This window comes from Argiope bruennichi, chromosome 2, assembly GCF_947563725.1.
Source record: "Argiope bruennichi chromosome 2, qqArgBrue1.1, whole genome shotgun sequence".
Classification (NCBI taxonomy): domain Eukaryota; kingdom Metazoa; phylum Arthropoda; class Arachnida; order Araneae; family Araneidae; genus Argiope; species Argiope bruennichi.
In genome coordinates, this window is record NC_079152.1 from 49,816,232 (window position 1) to 49,844,225 (window position 27,994).

The window sequence follows — 27,994 nt, forward strand, 5'->3', positions numbered from 1 at the left end:
TTTTATCTTACATGTAAATAAGTCTTTAAAAATCGCTACATATTGTAAATATCATCATACTGCTGATATTTAATGGCTGAATAGCTCATCAAGCTGCTTTTATTTCCTCGTGTGCAAAGAGAAAGTATTGTAACCGTTAAAAAATAAAACCACAAGATTTTGACGAATTTCGAAGTATCAGCTTTCCCAAATCGGGAAAACACATTTTTGCAATTATGTTTGTCGCTTAGTCTGTCTCTGAACACGATACATCAAAGAGCCAAAAGGATGAAATCTGATATGTGATCACAACACGGAATTTATAGATTTTTATCAAATTTTGCACGAGATCCAGTGAGAGGAGAAAATTTCTTACCGGCTGTCCGAGTACAAACGAATGCGATATTTACTAGATAGATAAAATATGGTAGACAGGTTTAGCATCTAAATGTAGATCAAATTCAGAACTAAATCTATCAAGTGGATGACCGTCTGCCGTGCTATTTGGTTTGTGATCTTGTGACTACAATTGTAGTTCTATGCTACATTTTGATTTTAATTCGTCGGGAAAAAGCGCCCAAAATACAATTATCTGGAATTTATATATTAACCAAATAAACGCTCCCTAAAAAATTATCGCCGATGACTGTATGCTAGGTTCAGTAGAAACGCGACATCCATCTCGAAGATCTGTATTTCTTAATTAATTATCCCGAATACTATGCACTTAATACAAAACTACCTATTTGCGCCGCACAACTCTCATGTGAGCACTCTGAAAATATATATATCCGCACTGGTGGTGTTTACAGCCTTGTATAGGGTCCATAACTTTATTAACTGCTGAAGGGATAGTATCTTTATGAGATAGTATACGAGAAAGTTTTGGGAACTCCATTATTACTTGTTTAAATCACGAAAGCGAATAAAAAACATTTTTATAAATATTACTCGCTTTCATATGCCCTTTAAAATTTTCTAATAAAATAAGATTAAGAGTATTTAAAAATAATTTGTGTTATTAAAAATTTTCGAGGCTTTTATTTTTTCATTTTGATTGCGGATATTGAGATACAACTACCTTCACCTCTGCCTTGCCATGTTGTGATGACGACTCCCCGGACGGTCTTTCTCTGTCCCAGATCCACCATCCAGACGGGATAATCCACGTAGTAGTTGTCTAGAATCGCGCAGCGTCGCAGATGAGTGTCCTCGTCGCCGTCTACGGCATACGATGAATGACCGTCTTTCCATCCATTCCAGGAGTGCCTTTTGTCGTTCACCCAAGTGTCCTTTTTGTAAGCAAGGTTCTCCACTAGTATGGAAGAAAAATATTCTATTACATTTGCAGGTTTCAGCTAAGCATTATTATATATTGTACTTCAAATGAGATTTCTTTTTGAAAGAAATATTCTGAGAGATCGACCTCCAATTTGAGGAAGACTTCAATCAATATTAACCACTTGCGGCAGAAAGACGTGCCACGCACGTCGAGATGCTTTTGTCACAGAAGTAAAAGTGATTTTCGCGAGCCGTCGACTGAGATTGTTTGTTGGAACACTGTTTACAGGAACAGTCTTAAGTCAAAAATTTATGTATTTAGAATAAATAAATCTTTTTTCGATTTCTATAAGGTATAGGATACCTCATCGCTGCGAGTTACAGTGGATTGTTTTGATATGTGCGCCTGTGAATTTCTTGATACCGCAAATGGTTAATAAATATGTAAGTGATTTAAAAAGAATTTAAGTTAAAAAGAGTTATAAGAGTTAATAACATAATTGATAATAATTCATTAATTGTTGATGTAAAATGGTTGTAGTAAAATTCTACAGTGCCTAAATTTATCCGAATACATTTTCATTCTTTTCTAGTATTTAGTTAATTAGGCGGAAGCACTGATCTTTGCTTTTGGAAAGAATAATAGTTATTGTTATAGGATTTCGAATACAATATTTGCAGGATACTAAGTTCATGTAAATCGTAAGCTATGTTTCCTGATTTTATTTTCTCCACTTACGAAATAACTACAGCATTGTTTTGACTAATTAATTACGATAAAATTAAGTAAAAAACTATGTTATATCAGCAGTAATAAAGGCTAATAATTTATGATAATTTGTAAACAGTTATTTGAAATTTTTGGATCAAACGCTACTATCAAATCATCTTTAATGCTGAAGAGGAGTTTTCTTTTAATAAGAAAGTATGAAAATGACTGAAAAACACAGCAGAATTGAGCTCCAAATTACATTTTGTTTTTCATTCAAAAAAATCTTATGTTTTCATCCACTAAAAATAGATTCATACTTACCACATTCGGAATCTGTATGCACCCGGAAAAACCCTTGTCCACATTCTCCTGAAAAAGTGCAGTTTGGCATTTAGTTCATTCTGAATTTGTTACAAGATTCGTAATTCATTTCGTAAAAGGAACATAATTTTATATATAAGATTCAGTTGCTGAATGCTTAGATTTCATTGGCAAATGTTGTCATTTGAAAAAGTTACCTTTATCGCCCATGTTTTTAAAAGATTCGAAGTTTATATTGCAATGATGTTATTGCAGAAATTTTCTTACGACAAACACAAATGCTTAAACCACGAACCCCTTTTGGGGATTTTAGAATTTTATGTACATCACTCGTCGCCCGAAATATATTTGGTATGCCTGACAGTTCAGTTTCATTCTATACATATTAATTAATATCGTGTACAGCAAAAAGTGTGTATTCTGTACTTCTTTTCTTTACAACAAGCGGTCGAATATGAAATTCATCTGCAAGTTAAACGGAACAGAATTTTCATATTTGAAGCATTACATTCTTGGTTTGGTTTTTTTTATACTATAATGAAATGACGTACATAAATATGTAATTTAGAGGTTGTAGCAAAAATCTATTCCTTACTCAGTCTTTTGATTTTTATTGAAAGGATTTTAGGGATCATTTTATATCGATACTCTTTTTAAAAATAATTAAATATTTTCAAAACAAAACATAATCTGAATATAATTATATTGTTGCACAACTTTTTGTGCATATATATAAATATATATAACTTAACCGGCCAAAAATTAAAAATTGGGGCCAGAATAAATGAGCATGAATAATTTATTATAGCGAATTGACACTTTTGCTTGTCATGCTTTTATCTCGTATCTTCCTATGCTTTGACATAAATCATTCCAATAACTAATTTTGAAAAGAAACCACTAGTATTCGAAACTTTTATTTCGCTTGATTATATTTTGTTCAGTACCCTACCGGAGGAACCCACAAATGGGATGAGAAGCTTCCGTGGTGGTTTCTCGCTTCCCTGTTTGGTAAATTGATGTCTTAGAGCTTGTTACTTCCTGCTGTTGACGAGACATACTTCGGATGGGAGGGGTTGTAGTCATTTGGTGACCGTTGAAGTCATTAGGATTTAACCATATTTCCCGACAGAGATGATGAGGTTGGTCATCCAATAAGTTCTGTTCGCTATGGTAGGTAGGAAGTAGTTCTTTTGCGGTTATATTGTGTTCAAATCAAACATAGCTAGCTGTATGAAAGAAGTTTAGTTCTGTAAATATATTTTGTTGCTATTGAAAGCATGTTTAGAAAAAGAATGGTCTGTAATGTTAAGTTTTATTTTTCGGTTGGTTGGAAATATATTCTTTGCAATGCAGTTTTAAGAGTCTTTCCTCTTAAGACACAGTGAATAAAAACATTGAAAGATGATGCTAAAAACATTGGAATCGGTTCATGTTAATGCATACACAACAATTTAAAATTCTGAATTCATTACATATCTTACAGGAGGAAAACTGATGTGTTACTGTTTAACGAAGTCCCTTGATTCACACGCCTATAAACCTCCAAATTTATTGCTATAGACCATTTAAAGTATCTAAACGTGGGTATTATGATACATATTAATTAAATTTTCACCACTATATAATATTATTAAATTCAACCAATAGAAAATCCATGACATTTTAAACTTAGCCAGATTTAAACTAACTGAAATTTATGGCCAATTTTGCATCAGTAGCAAACCAAAATGCTTTTGTGGTCTCAAGTGGTGCGTATTTATGAGTATCTCTTTTAATAAACTGATCATTTTAGTTTTACATTTCAATATATTTTTAGTTTCACTAACACACTGTTGATTTATTTTAGGCTATTATTTTAAAAGAAATTTGTTTCCTTTACGAAAATATATTTTTCCCATTTATTTATTATATCTCAAAAATACTCGGCATCCATGTTTATAATATTATTGAAATACATATTGATGTTTATATACTGATCTCTCTATAAATATAAATATAGGGTGTCTCCAAAAAATTTTAAAAAGTTTTTATTTTTATAAATATTGTACTTGGGTATATATTTAAAATTACAAAATTTTATTAAATAAAGTGGAAGATTGTACGATTGAAGCCAATAGTAAAGATACGATTGTATCTTTACTATTGGCTTCAACGGAAGCCAATAGTAAAGATTCAAGAAAATTCAATTTTTATACATTTCCTATAGTGTAGAAATATGTTAGTAAAATGTCTCTCTTACATTTATCTATGCACTTATCTACGTTTTTATCTACAAAATTTGTTAATATTATCAGCGCTTTATCATTCAAAGAATTTTTTTTTTCTAAATGATTTATTTGGCCATTAGGAAAATAAATTCTTTTAATCGACCTGCTAGTGGCAATAAATATCTACCTAGTTGGAAATTCGCAATTCTTTACATGTTTACTTTCTCGCTAAATGAAGTATTGAGAAAGCATTTTAACTATCAAAATAAATAAAATATATTTAACACCCATAGTGTTGAACACCTTTCAAACCTTGAGCTGAACCCAAACGAGGGTTGACCATCTGTCGGTCTGGATTTTCAGAAACATGTAAAACGCGGCAACTCAAAAACGCAATGATTTAAATATATCAAATTTGCTATGTAAGTTCTATGTAAAATTTTTATTTCGTTCTGTTGGGAAAAACGTGTGTGAAACACAGATTTGATTTTCGAATGAATCGCCAACGCAACTCGCCAAGAATCACACGATGGATTCATTAACAATTTTATATTCTTAGCAACAGTTAATACGGTTGTACGCTAATACCATATTGGGCATTCTTTGGGATAAAACGTTAATTAGAAAGTATATGAGAATGTTTTGGGAGAGACTCATTCCCTCTAGTTTCACTGAGAAGTTCTCTCTAGTTAAATCGATCTACTCTAAATTATGCAGGTACGATTATCTCGTGATTGTAGTCACATGAATTTTTCTTACTAAAATGATTAAGAAATAGAAATAAGTATTTGCAAACGCTATGTATTTATTTTGCACTTCAGTAAGTTTTTAAGAGCAGAACATTTTAGAATAAGGTGGAAACCCCTACCTTTCAGTTGACACCCGATGAGACCGAGTCTCATGCTCACTCTCCCTCGCCACGTCATCGGATGTACTCGAACGTAACGCGCTGTAAAGGGTTGGTTGAAGTAATGGCGGCGCTCTGTGTTTTTGTCCATGTTACCTCCAAATTCCTAAAAATAAACCGAAATTCTTTTTAATTGACTTAAAAACATTAATACAATTATCTAGATCTAAAAGCATTTTCATATGGGAGTAATCATTTGTTCGTGGGCGGAAGAGCCAAGCTAATCTTAGATTACGGTGAAAAAACAACAATTAAATTATTCTTGTTAAAAAGATGATTTTGAAGAAAAAAATTTGAAATTTTTATCTTTTATGATACAGGAACAGACGTCCTCCCATTTTCAAATCAATGGAAAATAAAATTTGTACTATCTTTTTGTCCTCCTTACGCACATCTTACGTTCGTTACCAATCAGTCTAGTGGTCAAACATAAGATGAACAAATCAGGGCAAAGATCAGGCAAGGAGTCTCAGACAATGCAAATTTCGAAAATCCTCTTTACCTTCATAATTTCCATAATTTCTGTATTAGTTTTTAAGTTATACATATTTAGAGCATACTTAAATAACAGAACATTTAATTGTATGTCCCTTTCTGAGAAAATAATGATTTCAGCATTTCGTGTGTAAAAACAAACAAACCAGTTTTAAATGATAACGCAAGAAAACGCAATATTTTTAACATGTTATAAATATTCTAATACAAAATTTGTCAGACATGTAACTTGTGAATTAAGTCAAATGAATAAAAAAAAAAAAAAAAAAAAAAAAAAACACGCTTATCTGCAAATGAATTTTAAAAAATGAAAAAAATATTTTTAGCACATATTCTGACAAATAAACAATACTTGAGTTTAATTGAGTAAGTTCGAGCAAATTATTTTTGTAAGTAAAATGAAAACATAAAATCAAATAACATTGAAAATCATGCAAACAACAAACCGATGCTTGGAAGTTGCGAGCCTCTAGGCAATTAACTATTTTACATATTTGATAATCTGCACTGTACATATCAATAAAATGATTTACAGAGTGATTAATGACCTATAAATTAGATAGGCTAAGTGAAGGATACCGTATTTTGTAATTAGTGATGCAGCCAGTAGATAATGAAAAAATAATAATCTATTGGCATTACAATTGTACCATACAGCAGCTATCTCTTGGTGGAATCTTTACTTCAATGTCAGGTTTGATAAGTGGTTCAAGACCACGATTGAAGATTCGTCGTTATATAGGTCCTGGTGCAATGCCCTTCAGATGTCCTTCCACTAGTGTGGAGCAGAAGCTTGGGAAGGAGAAAGTGATGTCTGAGATATGGTTCTGAGTGGGATCTGATCAGAGCTAAAGTATCATGAAGTTTGTCCCAAAATACCCATATATAAATTCAAAGCGGTACATTAATATTATTAAAACCAAGCTAAACAAATTGTATCCCAATAAAGAAAAGAGAATTATTAAGTCATATATATCATCGGGTTATATTACCCGATAACATAATTCATTATGCATGAAATATGTTATCGAATTATTACTGTTAATAGCTGGATTATATTACCACGACCACACCAGAATAATTCGAGTTGATATTATTGTTCAGATCATGCTTGTAATTGCAGTTGAAGTTTAAATTGATGTATTAATCTTTTATTTAAGGGTACATAGAATAAAAGACAGACATAATATTTTAAATAAAGGCAATAATAAATAATTCCAACTTTATTTAATGACCTATTTCACAAACAAGCAAAGTACTGGTAAATTTTATTTCTTTATAATCTGTCCTGTTACCTTTTAACTTCTAAATCAATTTTTTTTGGGTAAAATTGTGTTATCAAAGAATTATATCTGTGTACGATTGTATTAAAAGATCTGAAATTAAGTAGAGTTTTTCTCTGTGTGTTGGTAGATTGAATAGATATTTCACACAACAAATATAGAACATGACTTGTTAAGTTTCCAGACTTTAACATCCCGTTTTGAAACATGGTGGTCAGAATTGTGGTTAGATCACCTGAACCAAAAATTCATTGCCCAAATTTCCAATCCTGGAACATGGCCGGTTGTGTTTTATTGCAGTGTTCGAAATTTCAATGGCACAATGGAAGCTCATGATTCATTTTTGAAAATTTCCCTAAATAATATAAATTTACTTGTGAAAATTCTGAAGCATACCTTGAAATATCATAAGGTGAATTAACATCTTATCTTCCATTTCTACAAAAGCCAATGAAAGAAAATTTGATGCAGTTGTGTTGCGTTCTATTTATAGAGAAGGTAAGTTGAAATTCTCGTCCAATGGTGTGAGATTGGGGTAAATCGGGATTTTAGAAATTCACGATGCGGCAGGACCGTCTTACCTTGGGACTCACAAGGTTGTCATCTTTGTAGTAGTGCCAGTGGTTGGTGCTGTTGGAATACGACAAGGCGAAAGAAGTCACCCACTGTTTCCTTCGACTGTCACCCCTTCCTTTCGTAACGACACCTGTCACTCTTGTGGGTGGACCAAGGTCGATCTGGAGCCACTGTCTCACTGATGGCGAAAAAAAAAAAGAAAAAGACAAGATAACTCTTAGAAATTATTCCAATGACATATTCATGAAGCTAGTTTCTATTCCATAGAGTTGCTAAGAAGAAAATTAATGAAGTGAAGAGAAAAGGTTGCGTACTGTCATTCGTCTTTGCGCACCATCCACCAAAACTGAATATGTGAGCGTCTTCTGGTGTGCAGGTTCCTTGCTTGCTCCAAGGTCTGGACGAAGAGGCTGTTAATTGAGCTTGTGGAGGAACGCTAATGATGGAATTGCAATCTGTAATACAAGCGAATTAAGTAAATCTTATTTTCAGTTATACTATCCTTTCAGATATATCACCTTCTGTGTCGGAAAGTTGTGATTTTTATTTCTTCGAAAACAAGAGAGAATGTATAGTAATCTTAAAAAAAATTCGATCCGGAAATATTAATGAAATTCCAAGTTTTAGAAATCTCTGAATTATTTGAAAAAAAAAAAAAAAAAAAAAAAAAAAACGGAATTTTGTCTGTCCTCATTTCTAACAACCTTATTTTGTTAATAATTTTTTTTATTATTATTATTTCCTGAATTTTGTTATCACTAACAAACTATATGTCTGATTATGTAGGATAGCATAAGTTTTCAGTTTCTTTTTGATAGTTTGTTTACAAAGCCATTCCCATTTCTCATTTGAATTTCAAATAGCTCATAGCTCTCGGCTTTGTTTATCTAATGTTAAAATCCTCTTACGAAAGTTTAATCAATAAATTTCAGACGTCGGACAATTTGGGTGATAGTCACAGCGATTTATAGTACAGGAGCGTCTACCGATGTCTCTTCCACTGTTAATATACTGTTTAAATAACCAGCAGGTTATAGTTGCAGGGCATGAAACAGTGTTGTGTGTCTGTATGTTTGAGGTGACGGCAACTACGAAATGGAACGAACTACAAAAGAAATTTGATATATGTTCGTAATGCTAAAAATGCAAATCTTAATAAAATTTTGATAAAATTCGTTTCAAGTAAGCCTGTCATTTCTTGTGCAAGGTGACAGGAACACAGGCAGGCAGTAACTATGCAATAACATAAAATCTCAACTATATATACTTTAACACAATAAAGCAACTAGCAAGATAAATTAAATTTAACATATGAATTTATCCTTAGAATGGTATTTACATATCAAATTTCAGATTCATCAGATGTTTGACTGTCTGTCTGTCTATTTGTGTGCATATGAAAACAATGATCTACATAAATGAAAAGTGTTTTTGATGACAAAACTGTCGATTTGAATCAATCAGAGGAAAAAGGTCTAAATTTTATATTGCATTCTATCACTGAGCCTAATATTAAACAGGCATATTGTAAAAGTATGCACTAAAGTTGAGAAGAAAACACTCCCACTTAATAAAATTGCATATTTAAATAGGTATAAGGTCAAAAAATATTTTAAACTGGATAATTTAATATTTTTTGGCTAATAGTTCTTAAAAGTCAGACATATGTTAATTCTCTAAGTTTTGATTTTTAGTTCCAAAGACTTTTTCGATAGTTCAGTCAAATTCTCAAGAAATGACTGAATATTAAAACTGAATATTTCTATTTTATACAACAAAATAAATAAAATTTGGAGGTCGTCCAATACATCATCAAAACGAATCAATGAACTATCTTAAATTGCATAGTAAAAAAGTGTAGTGCAAATTCGGAAAAGAATAATTCTGACAAAAAAAAGGTAATTCCTTAAAGATTTAATTGTTTTCGTATACGTTTCTGGCAACATGACATTTATATCTTGATTTTATTTATATCTTGATTTATTAAAAATAATTCATCGAAGTAATTTTTTTAAATTATTAAAACATTAAATCACGTAATAAGTAAACAACCAATTTTGAATTTAAAAAGATATTTCGTCATTTCTTAAGGGTGAAAGTACTGAAGTTTCGAATTCTAAATAATGAAACTAATTCTGTTAGTTCTTTGAACGAACATGGCTTTTTATTTTTATAACAGTTTTTTTAAAAATTATTCTAATATATAGAAATTATTATTCTTATAGAATCATATTTGTTACTTCTGAAAATTTAATTGGAAGATATCTTTATGTGCATATAAGAACTCGTGTATTTATTATCTTACATCTTATTCTACAGTATTTAGTATCCTATATCTTAATGATTTATTTTATTAGCAAAGATTTTAAAAATGTAAATGTAAATTTAATACTTTGTTTTAGTATATCTTAAGTAGCAAATGAAAAAAAAAACAATAAAAATTAATGAGAACGCAGCTTTTTTTTTTACGTTGATAGAAAAATACTGATTACTATGACTTTTAAAGAAAAATTTAATTCAACATTCTATTTGTTTATAAAAGAGAAAATGATAATTTTTCTTATTGCAGTACATTATTTATTTCGTTATACATTACTTTGTATGTATCCAACCGATCGTTAGACACATATAAAATTAATTAAAGTGAATATTATTATGCGTTACATTAATTACTTACACTAATTAAAATAATTATTATGCATTTTAATTCGATTTATTGATTCGGCATTCCATTCATCCAAAGTAGAAATAAATAATAATTATTTCTAAAAAACTTAGATAAATTTTAATTTATATTTTTGTAGTTCGAAATCGAAACAAACAAATTTAAATGTGTTAGTATTATGAACAATAATGAAATTTCGAATATTGAAAGAAAATAAGTAATTTAAAATTAAAATATCAGTAACACAAATTAAATTGAATATTAATTTATGTTAATATATTTATAAAAATTTCGTGTAGCTTTAAGTACACGAGTATATTCAATTGATTCTGAACTGTGATAACAAGTCGTAACATATTCTTTCATGTCAATCAAGAAAATAACAAAATGGTGTCAAAATCGCTTTGATTAAATTAAATAAAAAAATCTAAATAAAAAATTAATTAAATAAAAAACCTCAACATTAGTATTTCTCGAATTAATGGAAAATGTACGATTATATTTTAAAATTCTTTTAAAATGGAATCGTTTATACATAATAAGTCTTTTCAGAAAGATCATTTTTAATGTCAATATACAGTGTTAGCGAAGTATAAGTTTCCCTTTTCAGAGAACTATAGAATGCCTTCTGTCGGTCTAAATTATATAATATTTGAACTATAGATAATTCAAAAGATGCTCTTAATAATCATTAAATAAGAAAAATTAGTAAGAAAATTCATTAACAGATGGCGTTACAACAAGAATGGTATTTGTTAGCACATATTAAAGACTAGTCGCTTTTAGCGACCAGTTGGTTCTCTAGAATTATTGGTTACAATTATTGGTTTAGTTAAATCAGTTGAATAAAATTCGGACGAAATCATATCAAGATTCCGATAAATTGCCATTATATAAGGAAATTTTTCTAAAGGAGATCTGTTCCATGACATCATAACGTTATTATGTCATGTTTTTTTAATTTTCTAAATTTAGTGTTAATATTTGATGAAACGATGAAAACGATTTCAGTTTCATTTACAGTAATTAAAATAATGTTCTGAAATATTCTTAAAAATATGTTTAAAAGTTAATTAAATCTAAACTGAAGAATTTCACTGCAAATAGATTGACATCATTAAAAATATAACTTTTCCACTTTAAGACGGTGTAAAAATCATTTTTGTATGGGAATATTTTTAGAAGCTATAAGAGAAAAAAACATTAAAGTTTATCTTAATTTTTCTATAAAATTTCAAAAAATTGCTTCTAGGTGCGCATTTCCTCTTCCCAAAGTATATCTGGACCAAATATCGTCTCTCTAGATCAAACGGTTCTGGCTGGTAAAGCGCCAACATCCCTCCCACATACACAATCAGCTTTATTATAAGTAGAAATGTGAAACATAATTTGCATTACAGTGCATACCATATTATTATTCTTTGGATAAAAAGAAAGCGGATTTCCCATGGGCATTAGTTATTTCTCTGCGCATAATGCCTATGTTGCAAGAAAAAGCGTTACTGACAAATTTATTCTACTAGAATCAACAGAACCTCGTTACATTTGTAAAAGAATTCCGTCAGTTGAAAAGGATACGAAGTGATCACGTGTCTCCTTGCAAGATGATATAAGAATGTGAAAAAGGGAAACGTGACATTCTTCCAAGTAAAGAACGAAAATGTGAGTACTGAGATCGTTGAGGTAAGCAGTCATTGGCCATATGGCAGTGTGAGTATGCCAGTTGTTTCCCGTGCATTAGATATATCGAATTTCACTGTGGGAAAAATCTTATGGCGAATTTTCCATAGTCTATGAACCTATTGCTGCACGATGACTCAGAGTTTTGTAAAATTTTTGAACTTCAGCTCTTTGCTGATGCCACTGGACCATGGAATATTTTTTGCAAGGATGAAGCCTGCTTTTGCCTCAATGGGCAAGTTAACCCCCACGGTTGTTGAATTTGTGTAGTGGGAAATCCTTGGATCACCCACGAACACCCTGAAAAGTGACGGTATGGTGTAGCAGTAAGGTTTATGGCCTTTTATCATTAGATCGTATTCTTTGGAAGAAATAAACTGCAAAAGAAATTCAAATTATTTCCATCACAGGATGATGGTATCGTGATATGCTGAGGAATTTTATAATCACTTTTCAACTTCAACAGAGTGGATGCTTTCAGGACATTTTCATGTAGGATGGCGCATCTGATCATATTGAACGTCATTTAAAATATTTGCTAAGATATCATTACACCAGATACATGGGTGATTTTTCATCATTTTTCAATAGCATATTTTCCTCGTTCTATATCATGGCATGCGACATTTAGTTGTGGGGTTTCCTGGATGACAATACGTATTATCAAAGGCCGAAATCTGTACTAGATCTGAAAGACAAATTCGATGCTATATTTATGATATTCCGGTCAGCTGTGGAAAATATGGCTCCGAATTATTGAATATGAAGAGGGACATATCGAGTAATTTTAATGATACTTTTTATAATAAATAATTTCTAAAGCATATATTTTTAAATGCATTGCAACGCCTCCTATCTTCGGACTTTTATACACTTAAATTCTAAAAGCACATCATTTGAATTACTTGAAGTTCAAATATTATGTAATTTTAACCAATAGAACGCATTCTAGAAAACTATGAAGATGGAAACTTATTTTCTGCTCAATCCTAAACTATCCTTAAACTCATGTTTAATATATGCGGGTAATCTAGATAAATATCGGTAACGTATCAATTATCTTTTTATTCCTTTTAAATGGTATTATATATCATGGAAATATTTATTCATGATTTTATTTTTCATATTTAATTACCATTCTTTCGAAAAATTTGAGTCTGATCCTTTTTACCTTGACATCCTAGCACTTCAATTCGCATGCTTGGATGTTCGTGCCACTGTAGAACATGCAACCGAAGAAATCTTGCAGTCACATTTTGATCTAAGTAGCCAGTCTGAGTGGAATGGGAGTCGATGTTGCCTTTGAAGACCTGGAAACAATAAAAAGTATAAGTTGCGATTTGATTTTTAGCAGAAATTAGCAGGGAACATTCACAACACTAAAATCACTTTTGTTATCTTCAATTTCAATGAATTACTTTTTCAACTTCACCTGGAAATTTAGCTGGTTGAGCTCCATTTGTTTGTTCATGCACCTATAATAAATTTTTCATTCTTATTTGTGACGTTTTAAGTGACTTAAAAAAAATCTTTTGCACCGAAATAAACCTTTATTTCATAAAATTTCGTTTAATCTTTAAAAGAGAATTGAATATTATAATCACCCAAAACTATTTTGTTCATTTTTTAACGCTGAGTTTTAGAGAATGACATATCTGTGTTTATCGAGTAGAAAAAAAAGTTGATTGGTTAAAAAATAGAAGCATTTATTCTTCCAATTATTACGATGCAACTTGTGATTAAATCGTAATAATTGTGATTGGTTAAATTATGAGATGACAAGATAGCCAGATTGATTAGTCTTAAATAAATTTTGATCAATTTCAATTCTGAAGTTCCTCTCAAAGCTGATTTTGCTTTTATCAGTTGCGAAGCATCTTCGGAACACATTGGGCAGAGTGTCTTCTAGCTTGGATTTCACACTAAATGACAATAATCTAATTACTTCCATATTAATTTAATCGTTTCCTGTATCAGCTATGTAAACACACTGTCTAGTATGTTCGAATTTGAAATACTTTTTCATCGATTTCAGCAAATATATATATAGTCCAGATTACATTCAATATCGTTCAAAAATAATAGTATTGAGGTGACAAAATGACAAATTTTTTAACAGAATTCAGTAACTGCTGAAAACCCTCACGAATTTCAACAATTGCTTTAGTTCAGATTATTGGATATTATCATTTGTTATGAAATTTTGCCACTCTAAAAATGCCATCCAAAGTCACGCTTTCTACCTTACGCCTACTATACTACAGTGAAGAATAGATTCTTTAAATTTAGGGTATCTCTTTTTTTTTTTTTTTTTTTTTTTTGCTATATAAATACAAATTTTATGCCAATATGTAACGTTGGTGACAAGACCTCATAACGAATCTCATTGGAAGAAGGGATTTGAATTTTCGTATTCTCATGCTCGTGATTATAAAGACCAAGAGACGGTCAAACTTTCTACGAATTGGCTTAGAACCCTGATGTTGATAAACTACACAGAAGAAAGACAACGACGTTGAAATATGCTGAAAAAAGTTTCAAAAACAAAAGAATATTTTTTTTGAAAAGTTTAATCCAATGAAATAAAAGGCGATTTTCCTCAGACAAATTTTTAGAGCATGGGATTTTTAGAACTCGCCACACGAGATTTTTGGAAAAAGCGGCAATATCAGTGTGGAAAGACAGAAGAAACGGTTTAGCACCTTATTAAAGAATGTAAACTTTGTCAAAGCAAATGAAATAAACTGACAATCAAATGGGGAAAACCAATTAATTAAATCATTTCTGCAGCTATATTTTTGGAACTTGATAAATAACTTTTCATTAACCAATATAAAAAAAATTGCTTCCAATATATATATATATGTATTTAGAGGGAACTGAGATCCTTGTTGGTGATTGGATAGGTCAAAGTAGTTTTTCCTGAAGTAGTTATTCTACTATGAGATGAAGATGAAGGCCTTAAAGTGAAGGAGTTGATTATCTCCAGTTAATTTCCTTGATCTTCAAAGCGGTATGGTTGTGCCCTATTACAGGATGGCGGTGTATTGTGGCAACCTGCATTGACCTCCGCATGGCTTCGGCTAGGACGGAATAAAATTCTGAATATAAACGTACAAAACTAATGACAAATCTTTCTATCCATACATAATATCATATATCTAGCTTCTTGCATTTTTCAGTTATCATGTTCGCTTTAACATTAAACGACAATAGTCGTCCCATTGACAATTTCATTGAAATTTTTTTAGAATTCTATAAATTTTGTGAAGAGGCAAGTTACCAAATTTGTGCTTGTAACTCTTTTTTTTTTAAATTGAGTTCCCAAACCTACAAACAGGTAGAGAAAACTCCAAAATATTATTTCAGGACTTGGGAGATCTGGAACTCATTAAAATATCGAAGGTGATTTTTTTTTTTTTTTTTATGGCAGCAACATTTTCTCTTTTCCGAGTTCAAGCAAAAAAAGGAAAGAATGCAATAGCAAATACTATAGTTGCTCTTAAGAAGTTTTTAAAAATCTTTGTTAAATCATTATTTTGGTTGACTAATATGATTATTCCTATTATTACTTCACTGGATCTAAGATATAAACATACACTTTTATCTGTTATTGAGCCGCCTTCTTCAGTACAGTAAACCACACCGCCACTACTGAACATCCACAAAGCAGTATCGACAGTATATAAACATACACTACTGGCTACATAGACTATCTTTTCCTAAAATTCCATTTTTTTAAAGCAAATTATTAATATAACGTCGCATATATATTTTTAGATTCACTCTTCGATTTTTCTCGAATAACATCGCGCCTTTTTCTTGATGATATTTTTTCTCAATTTACGAATCGATTTAGCGGTGCTTCCAGAGGCTTCACAGTCCATCATACTTCATATTTATATAAGTGATTCTGCTTTGCGTGTAAAAGCAATAAAAGGGCAATATAAAAAAGGGAAAAGCCATCAAAGAAAAACATAAGCAAACATTAAAAGACGTCTATAGAAATATTTTTGGACGCTGCATGAATCTCACCTTCCGATTGCCGTACACATCGGAGCAATATTTCCAGTGATAGGCATCCAAACTGTAAGACAGGAGGTAAGACGTTACCCACTGATGCCCGTCTCCTCTTCCTTGGGTCATCATTCCAGTTATCTAGGAAAGAATCAGTGTCAATTCTACACCCAATAAATAACATCAAAGATTAACTCTGTAGTTTTCTTATATCTATAAAACTAGGTCTTATGATTTATGCAAAATATTCAATCCATTGCGTGTATATATTTTGCCTTAAAATATTAGGAGAAGTATCACATTTTATATTCATTTCAATACGTTTTGATGTATGTGCAATTAGTCACATGACACTCGTCAAAACATTATTCAATTTTCCACGATGTCTTATGAAGTACTTCTAGAGCTGCAGCTTTAGTAGTTAGTAGTTATGATATGATGTCATAAATTTTCTGATACGATACTAATTAATTTTTCACATTTTATTTTTATAAATCATTCTCAAATAGCTTTCTACAATTGGAGACATTAAACCGTTAATCGTTGAGATAGTGCTTCATATGATTATTGTATTATTGCTTCTCAAAATTATAAACCGCAATTAAATTATTCAAAGATTCGATCTTAAATCGATGAAAAAGTTACACATGACTCACAAATACTTTGAGTATTCTATGAATTATTAATTGAATCAATCATTCTGGAAATGAAAAGTGTAATCTTATTAGATTATGAAATAAGCAAAACAGTTGAGAGAGTTAGCATAATTAAACTCATTTAAAAGCCACCAAATCTAATCTGGCCTCACGCTAGACATCGTTTAGACATTCTTGATGGATTTTCAGTGTCCTAATAATGCTGTTAAGTTATACTTTAATTTAAGGTATTAATATAACCTTTAATCATGATTAAAATTATTGAGTCTCTAAATGGAATGCTGATATTTGTATGCTATTAATCATGCTTCTAACGTGAAAAACAAAGGATTGATCTTTTGACATACGATCCATTAAAACATAATACATTTCAGTATTTTTAAATATCAGTAATTTTTCCCCTCAAAATTTTACAAACTCCATCAGCTTCTGCAACATTTGAAACCAATTTAATAGATGAGAGGGTTTACTATAGCGGAAACACCGAGATCCACTTGTATCCATTCCATGGCAGCCTTCCTTCCGGCACACCAGGCTCTCCCGGGTGGCTGGTAGATGCGGCCGTACCGCATGTGGCACCCGGGGTCTTTCCGGTGGTCAGCCATCGAACTCACGCTGATTTGCCAGTCTTGGACGGCACCGGTCATCAGTCCCAGAGGAGAGCTGCATCCTGGGAAAAAAAGGCAACAATGAAATCGATTGGAATAGAAGTATAGCATTATCATCCAATATTTGATAGGAAATATTTCGAACTAAATATATTTCTAATTGCTCTTGGAAGATTGTTTGAAAAATTTAATTTCCTACCTGTTTTTTATTAATTTCTTGCATACGAAATGTATACAAGCAGAAAGTATTAAAAGCATTAAAAAAATATTCGAACTCGACATTTTGACGAATTTTTACGTTTCAGATCTTCCCCAGTAAGAAAGACACATTTTTAGAATAATGTCTGTCTAATCTCAACAGCGTTTTGAGACAGACGGGTAAAATTTAGTTTTGGAGGTTTACACCAAATGTGTAGATATGTGTCAAATTTTGATAGCAATTTTTTTTTCTTATCATAACAAATTTTGATACGATAAGAAAAAAAAATCTGTCAATCGTTTCGGCTGTCCGAGTACAAATGAACACGGATACTACAAATCGAAAAGAACAAGATTTCATACACAGCTTTAAAATTTAAAGCTTATATACGTATCAAAATTGAAACCAAATCCATCAAGAAGTTGACCTTCTGTCGAACTGTACTTTCGTATGATTTAAACACTATCATTCAAGAACGTAATGACCTAAATGAAATTTACTTGAGAGTAGACGAGACAGTTTCGGGGGACTACTTCCGTTGCTTTTTCAGAAATATAGGTAGTGAAATTTTGCAATAGAAAAATGTTTTTTGCTTCTGTAAATAACTCGGATACATTTTTATGAAATTCATAACTCGCCTTTCTTTTTAGAATTTGTTAACCCCTATTCTTCAGATAGGGATCTAAGAAATTCCCTCCTTCCCCTTCAATAAAAATGTCTTTCATTTCTAAAGAAGAAGCATTAAAAATTTTTTTGTCTTTTGCATAACTATTTATTTCGGAAATACGTGCAATTTAGTTATACAGGGTGATCAAGAAATAACAGGTGGTGTTCGGAGCCATGTTGCGTGTTATGTACTGGACGAAATGTAACAAAATTTGACCACCATACATATTAAAGTATGCGGTTTCGATTTATCAAGGAAAAAAAATTAGTACCAAAAACGCCGATAAGGGAAGTCTTGGCGCTGCCGACGTATAATGTGTGAAGAAAGAATACATAACTGCCAATGTAAACAGTAAATAAAAACACACCAAATACCAATGAAAAACGTTTATTATAGCAACTTACAAATTTGGCCCAAGGTGACCACCAGCCTGATGTTCCAATAATTGCATGCGCTACACGAGATTTTCGACGGTGCCTCGCAGCATATCGGCATTTATTTATCTGACATGTAACGTTATTTGATCTTTAAAAGTAAGAATGTCAGGAACATGTCCTTACTACCCAACGTCTTTCAAGTAACCCCCCCCCCCAACCAGAAATCGCCAAGATTCAGATCAGTGTTATCAGTGAATGGATTTTATCTTTTGTGGATAAAATTTCAGAATCTTACGCAGTATCTTCTGCACCGTCGAGAATGGAACATCTGTTTGTCGTAATATTGAACGTGCACAGCTGGTATCCTGCTTATTAGCTATCGCCTGATCCATAATGACAGTTGTAATTTCTTCAACTTGTTCCTGCTTCATACTTTTACGTTCTCGGCCTGGTTGCACACCAAGAATTCCTATTGTTTCAAATCTTTCAACCATTCTTTGTAATTATGGCTCCGAACACCTACTGTTATTTCTTGATCACCCTATATATATAATTATTATATAATACAGTATCATCATTGCATGGTTTTGCCTAAACTCCTTTCAAGAATTCGAGAAAACTCTTGAATGATATGACTTCATTCTAACATAGTGTAAAATTTACAGTTTTCCTTACAACCTAACATAGTGCAAGCCTTTACTAGCAACATAAGGTTTAATAAAATATTAGGAGAAAAGTAGCTAATGGAAATTAGAACCTCTAGTGTGAAATAAAATAATATGATAATGTTTTAGGCTTATTTCGTCTATCTTTATATTGTTTTCTTATACAGCAGCAATAACATAATAAAAAAAATTACTTTCCGTGTAATACACCTGAGCATAAATCCAGTAATTAAAACAATGATAAGTATTTTTGAAATTATACTTAGATATTTTTAATGAAAAATGAATTAAAATGAAGAAAAGTATTTCTTAAAATCTATATACTATAGATTTCTTAAAATCTATATAATCTATATACTATAGATTCATGTGCCACGCTAAAGTTCGTGGCGCATAAATTGCTCTTATTACTTATTGTAGATTGCTAATGGTCAAATGTAAATAAATCATCATAAAAATTTCAGATTACTTTATTAAATTTTTATGCAGCAGTACTTAATTCAACATTTCGCTTAAATAATTAATAGAGCTGCAAAATGTTATTAGAATTTCTCAGCTGTAGGTTTAATGTGTAACCAAAAACTCTATTCAATCAGATGAAAGAAAATGTAAAAGAGGTTAGAAACAAGCATTAAATAAAGTTTAAGTTAATGTAAAATAAGCTTAATCATCGCCATATTGATCCGATGGATAATCACTCTGACTTTCCTATGGAAATTGATGCTCATGTCTTTCAAAACTATCATCTCACAAAAATGGTTTTTGCACTATATTATAATTAAAAGAAATGGCCATACCGGAGAATTGGGTATGTGTGGAGAATGTTCCCAAATTATAACTTTTAAGACAATAAGAAGCCAACTATGTATCTCTTTTTTAATTTTCTTATTAGTTAGTTTTGCGTATTGATAGATTTGGCTAGAATTTTTCCGCTACGAGATGAACTTGGCAAACGATTCTGTTTTACCGAATTTATCTATACTTATAATAAAGCTCAATGTGTGTGTGTGTGTGTGTGTGTGTGTGTGTGTGTGTGTGTGTTGGCGCTCTACAGGCCAGACCGTTTGACCTACAGCTACCAAATTTGGTACATGTATACCTTGGAGGTTGGAAATGTGCACCTAGGGTTCCTTTTTTCGAATTTTAATTAGAATTTTAATTATTAATTAAAAACTAACTTTTCCGCCAAAAAAATCTTCCATTTTCCCCATCGCCAACTTTTTCACCAAAAAAATCTTCCATTTTCCCCACCGCCAAATGAGTAGAGCTTCAGTTTTTTTTTTCTCCCAACAGTAATGAGGCTAGGGTTAATATTTTTCGCCGGATTATTTCAAACGATTCTGTTTATTTTCTTAATGTTTGATGCATTTAAAATTAAACATTGTTAATAAAGCGATCTTTCAAATTCATTCTGAAGTACTTTTGAATTAAAATAAAACAGAATAAAGGAAATTAAAAATTTCTAATCCGCATAGCGTTACCCCAACTGGCGTAGAAAAAATCACGTATTTGCGTTACGTAACTGGCGTTGAAAATTCACGCATGCGCATTGTGTTCTGAATTCCGCATTGTGTTGACAATTATTATCAACAGATGCGGACTGGATTTAAATTATTTTTAGGTTCGTTGTATGCTTTTGTAATTAAAATGTATTTATGTTAGTTATATAGTTTTTGTATATGCTTATAGTTTTAAGTACATCGTTTTTTAAGTAGTTTTTTTAAAACCTGTTTCCAACCGTTTATTTTAAACGATTCGTTTTATTTTCTTAGTGTTTGATGCATTTAAAATTAAACATTGTTAATTAATTGATCTGTTCATGATGAATCTAAGAAAATTTTGTTGACAAATTCTTGAGATATTAAATAAATTAAAAAAGATATTCTTTAGTGCCCATAAAGTTTAAACGCTGAGTGACTCTATTTTCAGTAATCAGATTATAAAAAAAATGCTTTGTTTCAGTAAAAAATATTATATTAATTGAAGATTAATCATTTACACTTTAATTTAAAGCATAAATTCTACGAGAGGTAACAGAAAATTAGAGAGATACATATTACGTTATAACTGAAGGCCTTTATAATATTATGAATGAATTATATGACAATCAAAATTTGAAGTTTTAAAATATTTTGATGAAGAAGCTATTAATGTAGGAATTGCATAAAATATATATTAAAATTTTAACGAACATTAAGATTGGCGAACCGGCTGGTCGCCAAAGGCGGCTAGTATATATATAATTAAGGATATTATTTTCTTACATTTTTGTATTTTTAATATCTTTGGTTTCTACCTGAAACAATGTTATGATGAAATTCATCTTTTGATGAATTTCATCATAATGATTTTTTTAATGAATGAAATGTATTTTTTAGATGCATTCTGTATTAATCATTTCACTACCTACAAAATCAATAATCTGGGCGGACGAGCTAGGCGACAAAGGCAGCTAGTACACTTAAAATACTTTTTGAAGTTATTGAAATTAGTGAATTTTTTTTTATCTAAATAAAATTGATTATAACAGAAAAGTTTATTTTTTGAATTTTAAAGAGGTATAAAAACAGTTTTTGAGCGATATGCTCCGAAATAATAAATGAAAAGATTTAAAATTTTAATCAGTATTCAGTGTAAATTGTTCAAAATTTATTTTTATTCAGTATTTAGTATTCAAGAAGTAAATATATACTAAATTTGTCAGCTCTAGATCCAGCGGCCTCTCATGCTGAGCATTTTGAAGGATCGTTTATAAGTATGTTGTATTGTGTAATTTATAGATAGTATACCAGCCTCTGAATAATATCGTTTTAGAATTTTCCTGTAAAATGCAGAATTTTCCAGTCTCTCGAGTTACTTTAAATTTCTAGATAACATCAAATTTGGCTAGAAAATGGCAAAAATGTGTGAACTAACCTTAAATCTGTATATTAGTGTCTATGTCATTAATAAAGATTTAAAAATCTTATTTAAATATTGTATGTGTAAGTCAATAATTGAGACTAGAAAAAAAAGATAATAGAAAAATATTTTTAAAAAATGCATGAAATTAAATGTTATTTAAACGGTTATGTTTTTGTTTCTTTAGAATAGATTTCAAGTATTTTAAATCTTATTCGTACCATTTTTCATACCGTTCTTTACTTACCTTACTTATAATTCCTTACTTAAAAATTCCGAAAATCGTTTCTTTGTAATTAATACTCCCTCCAATTTATTATTAGTGAATTTTTTATATAAAAACATCAAAGTTTAAAATTAAATTCAAACTTTTTTCATTCGTTGAGGATAACTGCTTAATAATTGTACAAAAAACAAATTCCAAATTTTTTCATTTATTTAACTACATTATCAGTACTGATTGAGCTTATATATTGTATTATAATAAGGCAGCTCAATATTTTTAAAATTATAAAGAGTTTAATTCAAAATTTCTTAAGATTAATTATATTTGCAGATATTATATATATATATATATATATATATATATATATATAAAACATACCAGTTATGCTTAATAGAAATCAGCTTCGAAACGATTCTAAAAGGCTGCAAATATATCGGCATCTTACGAAGCAAAGGAATTTCTTTTAGAATTTGAACTAAGAAAAGTTGCTAATTCGAACAATTCCATTTAATATATTTTGAACAGTAACTAAAATCGTCAAATAAATTAATTCTTTTTATGAATTTTAAATCGAAATTAGTATTAATAACATTAATTTAAAAAGCTTAAAAGTTAATACTTTTGTGCTATTATAGAAGTTTTTATAATCGTTAGAATATTGCATTTTAATTATAGTTCATAAAATAAATCTCAAGTTTTGATTTTTATTCGATTAAAGATTTTGAAATCATTTTTTTTTATTTTGTTCTATTATATGTACAAAAATGATTGGTACGAAATTTTTCTGCTTATATTTTTCAATCATTCGCTTCGTATTTTGCTGATTTAAATTAATGACTGTTCTTTTCTTTTTTTTATTGCTATTCTCGTATTCTTATTAGAAATTTTATATGCCATATTTCCACCTAAATTTTTGTTAAAACTCATCATCGAATTTTACAAAAATGTGCTTGTTATTAAAAAAAAAAAAAGAATGTTTCCATTAAAATTCATATTTGTGTGATTTCGCATTGAATCAAAATCCGTATATTATTCCATCTTGTGAAAAAGAAAAAAAAAAAAAAAAAAATAACATCTGATTAACATCTTATTTAACGATTTTTTCTCCCCGTCACATTCCCCTCTAACCAGAAGCCATTTAATTCTTTTGGCGAGCGCCAAATAGAAGAACAAGAAAAGTCCATTTCTGGAACGTGTCTAATTTAGGCGATTTTCATGTATCAGGGCCCTGAGTGTGGCGTAAAAATGTCCGAGCAGGTAGAATAAAGCTTGTTCAGTGGATAAAAACGCGGTGAAGAAGATACCACAGCGCGGATTCGTTCTCCCACAAGACGGGGCAAGGGCGTGACCACGTTCTGTTCCAGAGTTTTGGGGCAGTGATATATTAGGGAAACTTGTCAAAAACTCTTCACGCTCGATGGATCCTAACATACCGAGATCGCCGGTTCTGCAGTGATAAGATAAGGGGAGGGTTTATAATTTATTTACACCCCTGATATATATTTCGTTATATTTTAACAGTGTATTCGGGTTTTCGGCGGTGATTGAGACCTGAATGGGGATCCTCTTTCGGTATCTGAAACAAGCATTCGGTATCTGAAATTGGGTTTGAATGCCATTCTTTCTGAATAGCTTTTTTAGGTGTATGAATTATTGAAATCTTTTGTAAATAGAGTAATTTATTTGCTATCAACCTTTCGTGATCGTTTATCATTATTGAGGATATATGTTAGTTTATTTTGTCTTTGTTGGAATAAAAACTTTTCGAGAATAAAAATGATTATATTTAATGTAAACACGTATTTTTAAGCATTTTCGTGGCCGAGATGATTTTGAATTTAAGTTTTGAACTTCGCTTTATTCTATTCAGGAAGGCATAATTTATGTACAAGCAAGAAGCGACGAGATACGTCAATCTACAGCCCGACACAATAGCAAAAGAAGGTGAAATATTTTCCCCATTGTTTTTTTATACTATGAGATTCTGATAGGGATTTCTTTAAACACGTCGATTTAGGTAAGGGAATTGTAGGTATATTTTTAAAAAATTTGCTAGCTTGACAGATTTTTATCCCTTTACTTGGAGCGTGTGGAAATGCCGATTAAAGCAGTTTTAGACAGCTCGCGTAGTATTAATTGAATAAAAAAGATAGAATTAGATAGAGAAATAAGAGAACATTTTAAAATTAAGTTAATAGGGTTAAATTAAGATACAAATTAGTAAATTAATCAGGATTTAATTTACATTTAGAGATATCATTACATATATATCTAATCCAATCTTTTAGAATAATAGAATACATGAATTTTTCCATCTTTTTTATGTATTTAACGCTTTAAAATATAGGTCAATCAAAGAATAGATTGTTCTAAAGGCAAAGTACAAGTTTCAGCCATTAAATCTTGCAAACGTTTTTTTTTTTTTTTTTTTTTTTTTTTTTTGTAATTGTTCAAATACATCAAATAAAATAAAAACCCTTTAATTCTTTAATTAATGGAAAACACAATGTTTTAATTAAAGTAAAACACAATGTTCTAATTAAAGAAAAACTTCTTCATTTATTCAATTAATATGTTTATCAATCATAATTGCTGAGGAATCAACAGAAATATTAGTCTTGTTTTCAGTCTAGTTTTAAATGAAAACGTCTGTTTAAAACAAGACAAATAAAAAAAAAGGCATAAACAATCATGAGATAGGGATAATCTATATAAAAATAATCAAGAAAAATCAAGGAATTAATCTGGGCGGTAGATTAGCTTAGTAAAAAGTTTCAATAGTTCAAAATTGTTTAAAAGTATCTTAACCTATGTTTGGTTTTTGTAAAGTATCTCATTTTATAATACTTTAATGATCGGATTTTCCTCCATTTTAAAAACAGCTGTTAAACCGGCGATCATATAGCATCTTAGCGGTGTTAAAGTGTAGGATATGCTTATTATATTTTTATTGAGGTAACTTGTCAGTTTGGTAGTCTTGCGGAAGCAATTTTATCTCGACGAAATCACTCATGAATCCGAATGCTTTGAACGGATTACTTCTCAGGGTTAATGACAAATTGAAAGATGCACTTTGTATTTTAACTACCTTTAGACGAGTCTTGTGTTAGTTAGATGTCTGTTTCGCTTTTTCGAAGGCAAACGGTGTCATCATTTTCGTGAAGCTGCAGCAAATTTCTGGATGCCAAGATGTTTCTTTGTAAGATATGCATGTATAGATTAAAGTGATGTGATCAGTGATGTAATAGATTGGCAATGGCATGGAGAAGCTTAAAAAACAGTCAAAGAACGAGTCAATGAAAGGAAAAAAATGACTCGTATGTACAGCACATAAGCAATGTCATAGACACACTTGAAGAGTAATCAACCGACGAGTCAGTGAAAGAAAAATGATTCATATGTAGTTAGACTTGTAAGTAGGGATTGCAATACCGGACCAAAATTTCAATATCGGTATTCGGTATTTTTTAAACTTAATACCGGGATACCGGTTTTAATACCGGTATTAGAAATTTTAGAAAAAGAAAGAAAACGCACGTGTTTCTTTGTTTTTTTGCCAGTTTTGTTAGAGAGTGTAAATATCACAAAAAATAATTTGTAACTTATAAATTATAACAGTATATAATTACAAAAAAGTAAAGGAACATCTTATTTATTTAAATCACAAAAAAAGTATAAATATCATTATTCAGTCTGTTTTACTATTACAAATTTTTGAAATGTGATCTTAAAAAACATAATGCATCCATTGTACTATCATTAAGCCTGAAAAGTAATTTTGTGTAAAAATGACCAGCTGTCGAAAACGCTCTTTCGGCCTCTACGCTAGTTGGTGGTAATGTTAGCAATGCGCGATATACTTTTTCCAAATATTTACCTCTAAATCCCTCATCTTCAAATAAATCGATTTCTCGTCGGATATTTTTGGATATAGCTGATTTCTGTATTGTATTTTGGTTCGTTGAATTTTTTTTTTATTTATCGCTAATTCTAATTTTTGTTCAAGAGAAAATTTCTTTTCACTATCGATATTAGTGTCATCATAATTGTCCATAATTGAACCGAATTCTTAAATGTGGATAGGTTTGTGGGTAAAAAATTTTAAGAAAATTAACTCTAAACTTAATCAGATTTGAATTGGTTATTTTCTTTTTCTTTTTCATTTTTAAAATCATTATAATTATGTAAATACCAAAAGACATTTTCTATTTCGGTATGCCTTTCTTCTGTGCGATTTTTCTATGTAATATATAATTCTTCAGATAGTGATGTGTGCTGTTCTTTCAGTGACTGCAACATAAAATTTATTGTTGCATCAGCTGTTAATAAATTAGAATCTCTCCGAAAATAATGCCTCAATAGTCAGTTTTATTGGAAGTAGAGCTGATATAGTTCTGGATATTAAGTCGAATTCAGTACCTGATAAATTAATTTTCAGGTTTAAGTCGATTATTGCTTTTTGGATTGGATTGCTCAGTTTCAAAAATCGTTCCATCATTAGGAGTAAACTGTTCCAAAGTGTTTTAAAATCTAATATTAACATATATTCTGTTTTATTTTCAGTTAGTATATATTTTAGTAATATATCCTTTTTTATTGGGGAACGTTTAAATATCTTAACAATTTTTTGAACTTTAAAAATTATAGGAAGCAATTCTTGATAGGTTAATATTTCATTCTCATTAGTAATATCTTCTTCAGCAATTACATTGTCATTATCTTCATTGTCAATATCACTATCATTCTTAGTCTCTTCAAAGTTGGAATCCGAAGTTTCTTTATACACAGTATTTGGATACTTCTGTTCTTTATTTTTTTGTATAATACATCTATTAGCCCTTATTGAATTTCATGTACATTGCACAACTGCTTATTTGCACCAATCAGCTTTCCAACTTTTTTCATAATTGTTTCTCCATCAGTCGTTATGGATACAATATTTTCTTTCAATGATAATCCATGTTTCGCTACTTTAGATTTAAGCAATTAATTAAGCCATTCATTAGCTAATTAATTTCGCCCATTAGGGACACATAAAAACAAAAACGTATACTATTTTGCTATGTTCGCGATTCCTGAACATATAGTGGAGACAATTTTAAAAATTTCTAGTAAATACCGAAAAATCGGTATTTAAACTTGTGAATACCGGTATTCGGTATCCCGGTATTGCAATCCCTACTTGTAAGCAATGGCATGGAGAAGTTTGAAGAATAGTCACTGACGAAACAGTGAAAGAAAAATAACTCATAAAGATGGACTAATTGCAGTTAAAGAACTTTGAACAGCATTCAAGAATAACAAAGAACCTTAAGTGCAGATTTTAAGTTTTTCTTAAGGTAATGTGATATAAAATAAAAAAAACACATTAAAATGCAAAGGAGAACTAGCAATCACGAACTTAATTTTTTTTTGTATTTTTAGATTACTTTTAAGCATACAGATGCTTTTACTTTTATTTAAATTCAAACAGATTAGTTTAATAATCCTCAATGTTTCTTTATCATCCAAGAATTAATTAGATACTTATAATTTGCTATTTGCATTCTCCGTTTAAATTACTTATAAG

General features: G+C 30.3%; 1 protein-coding gene across 5 annotated transcripts in view; it reads right to left on the reverse strand.

Annotated features, from left to right (window-relative positions):
• Positions 1-27,994, reverse strand: part of LOC129960369 (lactadherin-like) — a 137,215-nt gene that overhangs the window by 9,357 nt on the left and 99,864 nt on the right. For 3 of the 5 annotated variants that reach the window (XM_056073787.1, XM_056073781.1, XM_056073794.1), the window contains exons 3-10: positions 17,253-17,452; positions 16,145-16,267; positions 13,281-13,419; positions 8,079-8,219; positions 7,770-7,942; positions 5,372-5,516; positions 2,294-2,341; positions 1,058-1,294 (exon numbers count right to left, since the gene is read on the reverse strand). In XM_056073787.1, the coding sequence (XP_055929762.1) occupies positions 1,058-1,294; positions 2,294-2,341; positions 5,372-5,516; positions 7,770-7,942; positions 8,079-8,219; positions 13,281-13,419; positions 16,145-16,267; positions 17,253-17,452 (1,206 nt within the window). The remainder of the gene's footprint in view (positions 1-1,057; positions 1,295-2,293; positions 2,342-5,371; positions 5,517-7,769; positions 7,943-8,078; positions 8,220-13,280; positions 13,420-16,144; positions 16,268-17,252; positions 17,453-27,994) is intronic. The other 2 variants (XM_056073811.1, XM_056073802.1) reach the window with 2 other exon arrangements.